The 15,217-nt window shown below is 35.6% G+C and overlaps 1 protein-coding gene across 1 annotated transcript in view; it reads left to right on the forward strand.

Moving 5' to 3' along the window:
* The window catches only part of LOC145280278 (NACHT and WD repeat domain-containing protein 2-like), a 115,198-nt gene that overhangs the window by 23,283 nt on the left and 76,698 nt on the right, over nucleotides 1–15,217 (forward strand). Inside the window, exons 7-9 of the mRNA XM_080132051.1 lie at nucleotides 3,750–3,878; nucleotides 5,802–5,930; nucleotides 9,494–9,705. Of these exons, the coding sequence (XP_079988177.1) occupies nucleotides 3,750–3,878; nucleotides 5,802–5,930; nucleotides 9,494–9,705 (470 nt within the window). The remainder of the gene's footprint in view (nucleotides 1–3,749; nucleotides 3,879–5,801; nucleotides 5,931–9,493; nucleotides 9,706–15,217) is intronic.

Below are 15,217 nucleotides of genomic sequence, written 5' to 3' on the forward strand. Positions count from 1 at the left end.
ATTATTCATAAGATATTCAGGGTACACTTTGTGCAAAGGAAAGTTAATTCTTCGTGTTCTTAATTGCTTCATGATGCAGGGTGTTTTCAACTTAGGTTCCTTCAGACAGCTTCTTAGAAGAGCAAGATCTTTTTAACTTAGCTCTTCTGGGGAGGTTTTTGGTTCCTGGGAAGGAGCCCAAAACAATGCATACTCTCCGGTGCCAGCGAGCAAATCCTCTGAATTTCCAAAACACAATGTTTTTTTTTTTTTTTATTGAATCCTAATTCCGCCCACCATCTCCATGAGATTGGCATTTCCTCCTCTGTTGTTTGGAGGTTACTCTTTTCTTTCTCTATCGTTTGTCTTTTATTTTTTCTTCTGAATTTTTTTCTTTCTTTATCTTAAACCATATTTCTCTTCAATTCTCTTTTCCTTTTTCCTTTCTTTCTCTCTCTCCAACTCATTTTCTCTGCAATTTTCCTTTTCCTTTTTCTTTCCTTCTTTCCAACTCATTTTTCCAAAGAAATTGTCTTATCATCTATGCCCTTCCATCTTTCTGTTAAATTTCCATTCCATACATGCTTGTTCGACACTTGAAATAAAACACGTGGAAAATATCTTTTTAGATATCAGACTGAACTTCTCGTTGCCAATGTCAACTTCATTTTGCTGAGAAATTTCTTTAGTGTCAACTGTATTGGCAAAAAAAAAAAAAACATATTCCAGGCTTTTGGAGAAAGGAATGAATTTCTAAAACGTAATCCTTAACCTATAAGCAGGGTGAATTGCTACCCAGGTATCTAACATTGTTCTATATATATATATATATATATATATATATATATATATATATATATATATATATATATATATATATATATATATATTTATTTATTTATAAAATTCTTTACATGTTTAGAGCGTTGACTTGTAATCGCACATAAATAATAAAATCTATTTCTAGCTTTTTCTTCGACAGCATGGGGGCAAAGGGTATAATTTTACTCAGAGTTTGAAAATTCTTTTTTTTTTCAGAGCAATTTAGGTAATATGCAAACACAGCTGAGTTCGAGTTTTAAATAAAAATGAAACAAAGAAATCTTTACTACACGCACACACACACACACACACACACACACACACACACACACATATACAGCTTAGAGTAAATTCAATTCTATAAGAAGAGACTTATCGGGATAATATAAAGCTCAACAAATTTCATTGGAGCTTATATAGGAAACAATGAGGGTGGAAAATGAAGTCACAAAAACTATATATTGTTGAATATAGAATGATTCATTTATTTAATAAGGGTATACAAACATTTAGTTGGAGGAAAGATGGGACTCTTTATACCAAGGTATTTTGAAGCCTAATGCTTCTCATCAGAAGAGTAGAGAAGATGCTACGTAACATAATGGGGATGCGACGTCTAGCGTGGGATTCATCAGAAATTAAATAAATCAATGAAATTATTGATGTTGTTGGGGGGAATTATATCGAATTCTAAGATAAAGGAGGAGCGTATTATATAAAGTGCAATGTAAAAAGGTGTATAGGGTTTCTATCATAATAATGTAGGTAGTTTATGCTTTAAGACTCAAGGGGAGGGATACGGGTGGATGGGTGGTGATCTATTTTATCCGTATGTAAGATGTATAGAATCTATACAGGTTATTTTTTTATCGACAGATGCAACCGAGATGACAACAGCAAAAACCGGATGGACGATTTCATTCAAGTCAATGAAATCGTCCATCCGGTTTTTGACTTCTGCTTTCAAAAATTCTGCACATGCGTATATATTTTCTTTTCTTAGTTTAAGCATATCTATGTTCAACGTCTTGACATACGCGTCTCAAAACAAATAAAAACAAAACTGTAAATGCCATCTTCATTTTTGTTTTACGGCGGCATTTTACGAATAATTCTTTTTCATATTTCATTTTTTTTACTTAAATTTCTACATTTAATTTTTTTTTTAAGAATTCTAACATAAATAAAACGAATATAAATAGGTAAATAAAACCGAAAATAAATCAAATAAAATAAAATTTCCATTTCAAAAGTTCATCTGATTGAAAATATAATAATTATTTATTTTTTATTAATATCAAGCCCATAAATTTTACATATTTCTAACGTCTATTTTTTTCTTTTTTATTCCTGCCATCAATATTTTTCTAATACCACGTGACGATCAACTGTTATTCGTTTGTAGACTGTTTTGAGAAGTCGTTTTGTTCTCATTTTTTTACACTGACAACAATTGTTTTTTTTTTTTCCTTTTAAAAATAGATATCCCCATTCAATTTTCTTCCCCATCTCTTAGATTTAACATTTGTTTTACAACTTGAAAATTAGGGAATTGTCACAGATCTAACGAAGGGCGATCTAGAAAAATTTAGAATTTGATTTAATAAAAAAAAAATACGTTTTTAACGTCCCTAATTGTTTAAAACAATTATTTTATTTATATTTTCATTGCAATTTGAAGTGCAATGACGGGTTAACAAGATTTCCCTTAATATACTTGACAACAGTCGCAATAATAATACTAATGTTAGTTATCGCCAGCCAGCGTTTAGTCGGTGCGGATCACAACAATCACAACAATAATAATACTAATAAGTTAATTATAAACAGCTAGTGTTTGTTTGGTGCAGATCATAATGCTAATAAATTAGTTATCACCAACCATTGTTTGGTCAGGGCATATCACATGATCCAGTCTGATCTTCAAACAAACCATGAGGGCCCTATAGATAAGGGTCTTAATTAAATTGAATTTTTGTTTTGTGGAACAAAACGTTGGTTTATGATTATTATAAACCTCATGCTTACTCTAACCTCATGTGGAAGACTACTGTTTTTCAACATTTTTTACGTCTATAATTTTGTTACCAACGGAATGTTAAACAATACTTGATAATCTGTTCTTGTAAGCAATCCAAACTGGAGATCTCGTTAATCGTTATCTTCGCGTGACTTTGGCATTGGTAAATACAAACATAATTAACCGTTAAGATGTTTGTTTTTGTTTTTTTTGACACATGAATCACCACTTATCAAGGTCCGAAGGCCACTCGAGAATAAGGGTTAATGGGTATACATTAGTCATTGTGATTATAGCGTAGTAAACATAAGTAGTGGGAATTTTGTAAATTAGATTACTTAGGGAGACGGTTCACCAAAAACTTGTTTACGTTGGACTTGAAGACAATCAGATTGCAGTCAGCTGGAAAGCAGGCAAACGAAAGAGAATTCCATATGCATGCAGTTCTAAGAAAGAATCTTTGTTCGTGGAATCTACGATTAGGTTTAGGCACAGATAAAGAGTGGGGGGAATTAATGATAGTGGTTTTAGCTAGACGAGTGTTTTTCGTGAAACTCTGGTGAGGGGGATCATAGATTAAAGTTCAGATGAGCACTTGCCATGGAAATAACGATAAAGCAGAGACAGTCTCGCAATGTCTCTTCTGTGGGAAAGAGGTTGCAGGGAACAGAAAATGGTATCCCCCACTAAGCTACAAAGCCTATTTTGAACTCTAATGTAAATTTTGTGACAACAATTTTGAAAATAGAAAATGGTGGCAGGTGTTGATGCAAATGTTCACATTGATTTTCAGGAAATCCCAACGTATATTGTTGTTTTAATCTCCATTAATTTCATCTAAATAAAAGTTTTCAAAAATTATAAAAAAAACACTGTGAATTAGACTAAATATTAAAATCAACAAATTTTTTTTTACCTTTTATTTTAGTAACGGAAATTGAAATCACCAATGGACTCGTGAACATCAACACGGTTGACGAACATTGCTTATGGTTCAAGAGGAATATTCTAGGTATTGAAAACCAAAAATATGACGACATTGTAAAAAAATATCAAGGTAAGTTTTTGTGGAGATTTTCTTTTAGCACAATTTTGTTGACATGGATCATTTTCAAAAAGTTTATTAAAATAAGAGATATAATCATATCATGTAAGAAAATTAATTCAGTCATATGGGAAGGTTAAAGTCTTATCTAGGTCTTATTTCTTCATATTGTATGAAGAATTCTTGAAGTTAACCATGCCATAGAAATTATTTATCTGATCAGGCTCAAATTTTACACAACGGCTATCACAAAACATCAGATAATGCAGGGAAAAATCGGAAGTTAAAAGTCCATCAAAATTTCGACCATGACTTATATTTTTATTGTCAAGGTAAAATATCATGATTGTGAGACTTCATTGGCTACAATATGGATCAAGTAGCAAATCTTCCCGATTAACTTAAGTTATTGTGTGACTTTCACCTTTTCGGTAAACTTGTTCAAGTTCGGTGACCATTGGTCAAGTGATGTTGAAACAAGATTTTACACAAAACAACAAAAAAACTCGACTGAAAACGAAAATAAAAACCTCCTCCTCCTCCTCCTCCTCCTCCTCCTCCTCTTCTCTCTCTCTCTCTCTTGAATATTGAGATAAAAAATATTGGTTGTTCCCTCATGACTAAACAGATCTGTAAATAAGTGAGGGGGTTGTTTTGAAAAAAAATGAATAGTCTAGTATTAGGCAAACATAATATGTAAGAAACTAATGCATTTAATAAGTGGAATAATTAACTGGTGTCTTATAGTTAAGTATTACTTCGAATAAAATAATGATTTAGAATTTTTAGGTGGACTAAAATTAAAAAGGGAGGGAAATATTTACTACTACCATTGTGAGATTACGTTGGTGAGAGAGTGAATCAAGGAGGAAAAATATAACTTTTATGGAAAGGTGAGGAAATGTGTGTATTCTTGCATGAAAACATGCTGCAGTATGAGTTTGGAATGGTGAATGTGAAATATTTGCATAGGAATTACCTCATTGGTTTCCTATAGTGTTCGAAGTTTGGTGAAAAACACCTTATCAATTTATTAATATAGAAGATAATAGCTTGAATTAAAATTTTAAATGCAAAAGTAAAATATCATGGTTTAATTGTGCTCTAAATAGAAATAGTCATTATGAACATGCCCCTGTTTTATCAAAGAACCTACTGTTGATTTTATACACCAGGCCTTTCTGTTTATGCGGTGATAACACTTCTTAAATACACTTGTGATGTTAGGCTGTATAAGAGTGTATATTTGGTCAAAATCGGACTGTTCTCTCTTTAATTGGATTTTTTCAATTATTGATTTTTGATATTTATTGGAAGCATTTTGGTGCAAAACATATCTAAGAACCCCCCTCCCCCAGACACAACATTTGTGTGAAATTTTTTTTTTAAATCGACTCAACCGTTTTGGAGTCCATAATCAAAATCATTACTTTCTCTGATGGTTTTCTGTCTTAATGATCGGTCTTTCGATAGTGCTTATCATCCACCTACATCCACCTTAAACATTTTCAAGTTGTTTTTCAGAGCATCCGTACACCTTTTTCTTGATTTATGTTGTAGTCTCTTTCCTCTATTATGTTCAATCCAGATTTCAAAGCCTGTTTTATTTTTATCAAGAAAAGAAAAGCTACTCTGAGCGGCTCTTCCACAGATGTGGCAACAGTATTTCATCTTATGACATATTTTGGCTCTTATGCAAGTGAGATAACTTCTGGATTAGTCGAATGATCCAACCATTTTCCCAGCAACCATGGCAACAGATCTGATGTAAACCTTCCATTTTGGGTCAAGAACAAAAGTCAGTCTCAGAAGCTCTGTCAAAGCAGAGTGCTTCCTTGAGACGAGAGCCATTCATTCCAATTAGGGCCAAGTGGGGATCATTCTGTCATTATACTCACTGAATATTCAAAATTATTTCTTTTATTTTTTTGTCAGAATGTTCCAATGTTTCTGAAGACTTTAAAGAATCACAAGAACTTTTGCATAATCTGAAAGTCGAAATTATGTCCCAAAAACTGCCGGCCAACAATATTTTATCGTATGACATCACTTGGACCCCGAAAGGTAAGCATCATTATCATCCATTTTATTTGGAGTATTCGGATTACTGTTCTCATCTTAAGTGTTATATTCAAGTTTTCACTATCGTGGGTGCCCTTGGTTGGGCGAAGACTAGGGGAACCAACCCAAAAATCAAACACAACTGCTTTGTGGGCCTTATCACAGCAAAAGGCTAAGGGATGGGAACTCAGATTTCAAATCCTACTGTTGCCTTGCAGTTTTCCTTAAAAGGCTATGGAACCTCATCCAGAAAGAAAAGGCGTAGTAACAAACACGATAGGGCGACTGTCTACTTCACTGAGATTACTTTCGTCCAGAAGCTGCAGCCTCCTCTACTGCCAGTCGTCACAGGTTCGCTCTACTGGAAATGAGCATTGGAGGTTCAGAGGGTGTTTATCTGATGCACAACAGATACTACACCTAAACAGCACAAGAAAGTTAAGAGCCAAGTTGGAAAGTCCTGTACCAAAGGATAAAGCACTGAGGCCCCAACTAGTCATCGTCAAGGCTGATGAACTGCATGGTGATGATGATTAATAATAATAATAATAATAATAATAATAATAATAATAATAATAATAATAATAATAATAAATTCATTATTTACCACAAGAAATTTAAAACTAAAATCTTGTAGCAAAACTCAATCTATAGAACCTTAAAAAGAATCAATGATATTTATAGGTTTAAGTGCCTTTTAAGAGGATTCAACACTCTTAATAATAATAATGAAGATAATAGGTACATTTGCTTTACAACCACCACTCTATCAGGCAGTCTCACGATGCATCTTGCAAATTCTAGATCAATTAACCAGCATTTACAAAAAAAAAAAAAAAAAACTGTCCCCTTCTGATTTGAGATGATTTTTCGTTTATATAACATGGGAATAATACATTCTAAAACGAATTTTTAAAATTCAAAATACTCAAAGTTAACTTCATTAAACCCCAGAAATTAATCTTTTTGAAATTCTCTCCACCATTTTTATTCACCTAAAGATGATGTAACAAAGAACCGAAAATGTTTCATATCATAGCACTTATATTATTAATTTTTTTAAATTATTTTGACATGAGAAACATGATTAAATAATTTTTTTTTTTTTAATTTGCAAAAGCATAAACAACCTAAAGAATTCTGCAATGAAAGTACCTGCCTAAATACAATCGATGTATATATATATATATATATATGTTTTATTGTTTTATTACCGTTTTATCTGTTTGGTTACATATGTTTCGGATGTTGGACCATGTTTACGATCCAACAGCCTCGTCAGACCTTACAAAAATCCATTTCTGTAAGGTCTGACGAAGCTGTTTGGATCGTAAACATGGTCCAACATCCGAAATATATGTAACCAGATAAAACGGTAATAAAAAAATAAAACACATATTTGCTCTGCAATAGTATTGAGCACTCTCTTCAGGATTTTACTAATTGCCAGTTTTACTATATATATATATATATATATATATATATATATATATTATTATTACACGTAGCAGAATTATTATATTGCTCCCTTTGTTCTTAGATGGAGCTCTCATAAAGAAATCACTAACTGCCACTAGCTGTTAAGGCATTTATATAAAATGAGAGTAATGTTTTCTAAAACCATTTTTTTAAATTCAAAATACTCAAAGCTATCTTCATTAAACCTCAGCTACCTACAATTAATAATAATACAATTTTTTGCCAGGATCTTTTACTATTATACTAACTACAATGTTTTTTTTTTATTCCCAAAGGGTTACCCATTTGGTGCTACTAGCTAGACTCATGGTCATTTAACTTTGATCCAGAACCGGTGTGATTATATTGATTATTTCATTTTTTTGGTATTTTTTTCTGTACAACAATCCATCATGTAACTTCATGTAACTTCAGAGAAATTACAAAAACCATTAAACATTTAATAGAGAAATCAATTGCTGTGTCGATTACATCCTTCTTTTGAGGAGTAGCATAGTATATTTTTAGCTGTCATGATACGATCCTTCAAGGCGATATCTCCTCTCTTTTTGAGAGGAGACAGTGTAGCATATGTTCATTTGCCGTTATGATACCATTCTCCTAGGCATTACTTCCTCCTTTATTAAGGGGGGGGGCGGATAATTATTTTTTTTACTCTTTTTCACCCCAAACAAGGCATGTTGCCACTTGGATGTAAGGGGTTACTGTTAGGGATTATGTCTACAGGGAGCACTATGTGTGGAGATAAGCAATGAAATGTTTGTGCACATTACATTTAAACTTCTGCATGTTAGTACAGTCAGGGAAGCAGGAAACAGAGAGGGGATGCCAAAGTTTAGCAGTCCGAGAGAAGAACTGTTAGAGTAGAAGGATTTCCAGCGTCTAAGGACCTCAACAATGAATGGGGTGAGATTTTGCTGCTTGACGGGTTAGCACATTCTATTTAAATACTTGTAAAACAGGCACAGAGGTGTAGCATTGTGGCGATGGAATAAGGGTTGGAGCTTGGTTGATAGTGCACGGCTTATTAGATTAAAGACTCTTTTTTGGACACTGTCTAAGAAGGGGAGAATGATGGTAGATGCACCAGCCCAGATGTGGCAACAGTGCTCCATGCATGACCGAATTGTGGCTTTGTTGAAATACATGATATTCTCAAGTATAAGAAATTTTCTAGCACAGTAGCGAGACCCCCAATTTCTTTGCAGCAGTCTTGACAATATCCTCAATGTATTTGTTCCAATTCATGTCGCCTGTGTATATTAACTTAAAGAGTTTGAATAATGAGCTCTCAGGAAGAGTGTTATTAGTCGTGGTTATTGGTGGTTGAGAGTGTAGTACCTGTTTTGTAGTTATGATACTCTTCTACAAGCATTATGTCCTCTTTGGGAAGTAATGTAATATCTGTTTATTTCTCATATAGAAATCAGTTGGAATTTCACTACATCTGTTCTGCAATGTCTAATTCTTCTAAAATCAGTATTATAAACGGTTGGCTGTTTTCATAGTTTTTCTGAAGTTATATAAATGGGCCATGGGTAGTAGTCTCTACCCACGAATAATCTATTTCATAATAAACGCTTTGCAATTATACGAGAACAATTTTTAAAAAGGAAATTTTTTAGGATTGATTATTTGTATTGGATTATTCACATTATTCTTCTCATTTTTTATGTTATTTTCTCAACGTTTCAGCCAATATAACCTCCGATTTTCCTCAGATACGCCTTACTGAACTCGGGAATTTTTATGTCGAATTTAAGAATTTGTACAGAATTTCAAACAGAACACTTTATTTAACTCACGGGTTTAGCTTTCTCTTGTTCCGTCAGTCATGATCAGATACAAATTTTAAGTAATTTGTAATTATATTTTTAAAATGGCCTGTATTTCAACATTCAGAAGACTGTTACTTAGAACTTATTAACATAGCACTTTTATCCGTTGCGTTACGAATCCTATGATCGAAACGTTGTGAGAATACCATCCAAGATGAGAACAGTAGTCTGAATAATCCAAATTAAATCCGAAAGACAAAAGTTGCTCATTTTAATTGCTTTCTATTTTGATGTCGTGTTGATGAGTAGGCGTGGATCCTGGAACTAATGAGGAACACAGAAATTATTTAACTTCGTTGGGTCGTGATTTCCAACAGCGACTACAAGACATGATTGAAAAGAGCATCGCTAAGAAAGACAAAGCAGCGTTAAATGATCCACTCTACGAAGAAGTCAAGAAACACGTCTTATTTTGTCAGAAAAAATGCAAATCCTTTTCTGGAAGAAATGATGCTTTGAAGGTAAGAAAACGCACACATTGTTGAGCTGCTTGTAGCACAATCGACATATATAATCTATATTAAGACAAGTAGTTTATTATATAGAATCGTCAATCGTTTAAATAAACAAACTCATATTAACCGTTTCTGAATTTTTGAGATGAGGATTGATTATTCGTATATTTGGCTTCTTCAGACTATTTTTCTTATTTTAAGTGTTATTTGAACAATGTTTCGGTTCTTGTAACTTTTGACCTTCTTTAGGTGTATCTTGTCAAACTCGGTAATTTTTCTGTCAAATTCGGAAATTTTTTCTCAAACTCGAGAATCTTTCTGTCGATCTCGAAAATCTGCATGGAATTTTGAACAGAACCCTACATTTAATACATGGGAGTATCATGTTTTCGTTTCATCAGCCATGACTGGGTAAAAATTCGAAGTAATTCTCAATTGCATTTTTGATTGAACCTTCAATCTCCAGAAGAAATTAATTTATCAAGTGCTTTATCCACTACGCCACTGGTCCTTGCAGGAGACACTCAAAAGTACAACTGGGAATTACTTAGGACTTCTACTTGGCTGATGAAACAAGATCATGCTACCCAGTGGATTAAATAAAAAATTCCATTCGGAATTCTGTACAGATATATCTGAAGAAGGTGAAAACGTTGTGCAAATGACACTCACAATGAGAACAGTAATCCGAAGAATTCAAATAATATGGATTATGAACAGGTTTTGAATATTGCAACTTTTGTATTTCTGGGTTCTTGCCTATTATGAAATTTGATTCCAACTATTTTAATAGAAAATATGTGATCATCTTTTCGTATTCACACAAGAGAAAATTTAGATATGATAAATGCAATAATTGGAATTTAGTCTTTTCTATTATTTTCTGATATGGGAATTTCTTCACAATAGTGTTATACGTTGGCATTTAGTTGAGCATCTGGCCTACCTCGTTTGGAATATCTAAGGATATATGTAGAGAAAATCTTTACGCAATAAATTTAATTTAATCCAACCATTTAAAAATATTACTGTTGTGGCGGACTACCGGCGTTACCTATGAATGAACTGATTCATACATAATAAATACCGGAATACAAGGTTTTAATGTGGGAATCAATATCTGACGGACCAACCTGGGTTGTTTTGTTGACTAGACGGACGACTCACACTTTTGTATATTCTTGTTAATAGATTTTGCTAATCTATACCAGTGTTCTGTTTTTCTTGTAACTCTTTAAATAGGGTTATAGCAATTACCTCCACTATGAGAGGAGGTTCAATGTCTGGTAAATCACAATCAACCAAAATGCACATTTCTTATCAAACATGAACCACAGATCATAACAGCATAATTAAACCCTACCTGTCTATCGCTCCTCCTATGACCGAGACACATTTGCCCCTGATGTCTCCACAGGATGAATTCACGCTCTGGAATAAAAAATCCTGCAACAACTAAATGGAAGGAGAATATTCTGAATTTGAAAAAAAGACTATTTATTAAGATGATGATGTCATCTTTTCTTTTAGCAACAGAAGATGTTTCGGTCTACTGACATCTGAAACCCATAGCCTGTTAGTTACACTCAATTTTAAAATCATTCTATACACATGATATTCCGCCCAAAGCCTCCAAAAAACTTAGCTATCTCTCCTGCTCCTTCTCTTCATTGGCCATGTGATGTCACATCCGTTTTTGGCTACAGGAATTGAGATGATATTTGAATGAATACTCAGTGACCTCATGACCCCAGTTTTCTGTGTACGTGTGAATGCTGCCTTTAGAACCCAAAACATCAGATGAATAGTAGCAAAGATATTTTATCTAATTGCTTCAGACTAATCGTGAAGCCATTTGATGTAAGGAGCTAACAAGAATGAAAAATGAGTTTTGTAAAATCAGGAGATGACTATTCATCTTAGTATTGAAAAGACCAAGGTTATAGGTAGGAGGAAAACAGTCAGCAGGAAAAGAGTTCCACAAGCTTTCAGTTCTTGGAAAGAATCTACTGGAATAGGACGTTGTATTACAATGAGGTATCAAAACACATTAATTGATGGAGACCACTAGACCAACGAGTCAAACGAGCTGGCACAAAAGAAGCAGGGCATAGACCAGACAATTCTGGATAGTATTTATGGAAAAAAAACGTGATTAGAAATATTATATTTGTGAAAAAGGGTGCAGGGAAGAAAGGGTGCGGCCAATTAAAATACAGATACGTCTCTGCACCCTCAAATGAGACATAGATTCTCCATTGAACATAGTCTGATAATAGAGGTGCAGAGGTAGTGAATAGCTCCAAATGTGAGAAACTGTTTAGAATGATCCGATTTTACAAATGAAACAAACCATTTGCCTTGTTTGGAGTGAAAATGGGTGAAAAAAAATATTAATTCAACACCTAAAATAAGAAGAGGTATTCCAAGCACACAGGTGTTAATACAAGGTAATCTATTAATTCAACACATTCATACAAAAAAGGATGAGTCACCCCTCTTCAAAACAAAACAAAAAAGAAAGTGAAAGTCTGGCGAACCTTTGGCTGAGAGAAGCCCTGCCATTGGCTACTGAATCTCATTGGTTCGCTCAAAGTAAACACCACATGGATGTATAAAAGCATCCAGTAAATTTTTAGTTCTTACGAGGAAGAAACATGGAAAATTCTGTTTAGTTTAACTGCCATATATATTTAAATAACTTACTATATATATATATATATATATGGTGGTCAAGGTCTGGTGTGGACGTGTGTTAAAAGCACACAGATGTCTTAGCGTCTTTCTGTGCTTCTCCCAGACAAATCAACCCCACGTGCACGTCGTGACCACTGCCATGCAGATGGGGCTCTGATGAATGGCGAGTGTCCTGCGCTGTATAACTGAACCTCCACTGCCTTGTGGGCCAAGGTTATTTAACCAAAGGCTAAGGGTGAGATAACCCTGACAGAAACCTCCAGAGAAGCTTAGGCCTTGTAAGCTGCGGCATATATGACCTACCAGCATGTGGAATATGCTCTGATGCCCAGCAACCTAAGTTCCAGTCATGGATTAAATGGCATGGTGGGTGGAGAGGGCTCTGTAAGCCGTAGTGAAGGAAACCTCCCTAGGAGAAGGAAAACTCTGATATAAAACCTGCGATGACTGCTGCAGTCAATGATGTTGACTTGCTCTTCTTTTTGGACCAATGTGGCAGTTGTTTAGAGAGTGGGATTGTCTTGGTGCAAAGTCTTTCCCCACTATAACAATCCTCATGCACAGGCATTGCTCGATATAAATTAGATACCATTTTTTACTATCTCGTGTATCTTGATAGCGGGAGGAAAGTAAAGAAAAAGGCTGGTTGTAGCCTAAAACGGCAAAACATTCAATAAAGTTGGCAAATATGGTTATAAACGTAAATGGTAATAAGGGAACTAGAATTTCCAGGGCTTGACCCGGCAGGTGTTTCAGGGCTCCACAGCCTGGACCCGGTCGTCAGCATGCTACTGCGAGGAAATATATGACAATGACCATCTGCTGTTGGAATGTGCGGATGCTGCTTGACTTGTCGTCAGCAATAACGCACCCAGAGCATAAATCTGCTCTTGTATCTAAGGAACTTCAACGTTATGACATGGACATAGTTGCTCTGTCTGAGACCAGGCTGGCTGATGAGGGACAGTTTTCTGAGTTGGTTGGGGCCTACACCATTTTCTGAATTGGTAGAGCGGATGGATGTAAGAGGGAATCAGGCATGGCTTTTGCTATAAAGGCATCAATTCTTTCTAGTCTGGAAGAACTTCCCTGTGGTGTGAGTGACCGGATCATGACTATGGTAAATGGTTGTTATACAACGTTTTTGAGTGTCTATGCACCCACTATGGATGCAACAGAAGATGAAAAGGTTGCTTTCTACCTTGCTTTGTGCAGTGTAGTTAGACGCATTCCCACTGCTGATAAGATCTTCATTCTTGGAGATTTTAATCCTAGGGTGGGAAGAGATTTTGAAACCTGGGATGTGTTGGGTAAACACAGAGTGAGCAAGTGTAATAGCAATGGTCTGATGTTGTTGCAGTTTTGTTCAGAGATGGGTTTTAAAATCGGTAACACCGTGTTCCAGCAGAAGGACAAATACAAGACGACCTGGATGCATCCTGGTTCCAAACAATGGCACTTGATAGACTATGTGTTAGTCAGAAAACGTGAGATGAGCAGTGTTTGTGTCATGCGGGGTGCAGAGTGCTGGATCGACCATCGGTTGGTCCATGCAAAGATTAAGTGTGTTGTGAAGCCCAAAATGAGAGGAGCTAGTGTGGCTATCCCAAAGCGACTTAATGTTGCCCGTCTAAGGCCTGATTTTAAGGAATCTGTCTATGAGGTATGTGAGAGAGTATTAGGTTATTGTGAGCATAAACATCAGGATTGGTTCAATGAGAATGATACTGAAATTCAGGCTCTGCTTGATTCAAAAGCCAGGGCATTGCACGCTTATCTCGGTGGGTGGTTTGACGGATGGTGAGCAAGATCAATTGAGGGACAAGTTTAAGGCAATCAAGCACGAGGTGCAGAGGAGGTTGCGTAACATGCAGGATGAATGGTGGAGGCAGAAAGCTGAGGAAATATAGCTCACCTTGGATTCGAACTACACCAAGGTCTTATACAGCCTACTGCACACGGTTTACGGACTATCCAGATCACCTATCACTCCTCACCTATCACTCCTCTGCGCTCGAAAGATGGTGGGGATCTTCTTCGAGACCCTACTGACATTCTTCATAGATGGAGGGAGCATTTCGATGACCTCCTGAACAGACCTTCTTACGTTGAACAGGAGTTTGTTAGGTCGATTCCTAGCAATCCGGTCAAGGATATCTTGGCAGAGGTTCCTTCTCTCCAGGAAGTTGAAGCAGCTGTCCATAAGCTGAACAATGGAAAGTCTCCTGACCGGAATCGTTTGCATGCGGAGATCTTTAAATGTTCTGGACCCAAGATGTTACAACGCTTATCGGAATTGTTGCAGACAGCTTGGCGGAATGAGTGTATTCCGCAGGATTGGCGGGATGCATTGATGGTAATGCTATACAAGGGTAAGGGTAGCAGAGATGAATGTGGAAACTATCGGGGCATCTCTTTACTGTCAGTAGTCGGTAAGGTGCTCTGTAGGATCATGCTAGATAGAATGCTGGAGCACATTGCTGAGTCACAGTGTGGTTGCAGAAGATGTTGAGGGACAGTGGATATGATTTTTACAGCCAGGCATCAGCAGGGCAAGTGATGCCTTCGGAAAGTTGAATGGGCGTTTGTGGAGACGTCATGGGATCTTGCTGCCAACTAAGATTAAGGTTTATGATGCATGTGTTCTTTCTACTCGCCTTCGGGACAAGATCAAAGTGTAGTATCTGTTCTTCAGATGCTGCACTTCTATTTCTTGTTCTCTTTCTGTGGAGGAGAAATCCTTCACGACTGAGACAATTTTTATTTTTGTACCTTTTCTCCACGTTAAAAAACGACCCTGGTGTCTAACTCTGTCCCGTGG

The sequence above is a fragment of the Euprymna scolopes genome, chromosome 7 (genome assembly GCF_053919585.1).
Source record: "Euprymna scolopes isolate OS-2025 chromosome 7, ASM5391958v1, whole genome shotgun sequence".
Lineage (NCBI taxonomy): Eukaryota > Metazoa > Mollusca > Cephalopoda > Sepiida > Sepiolidae > Euprymna > Euprymna scolopes.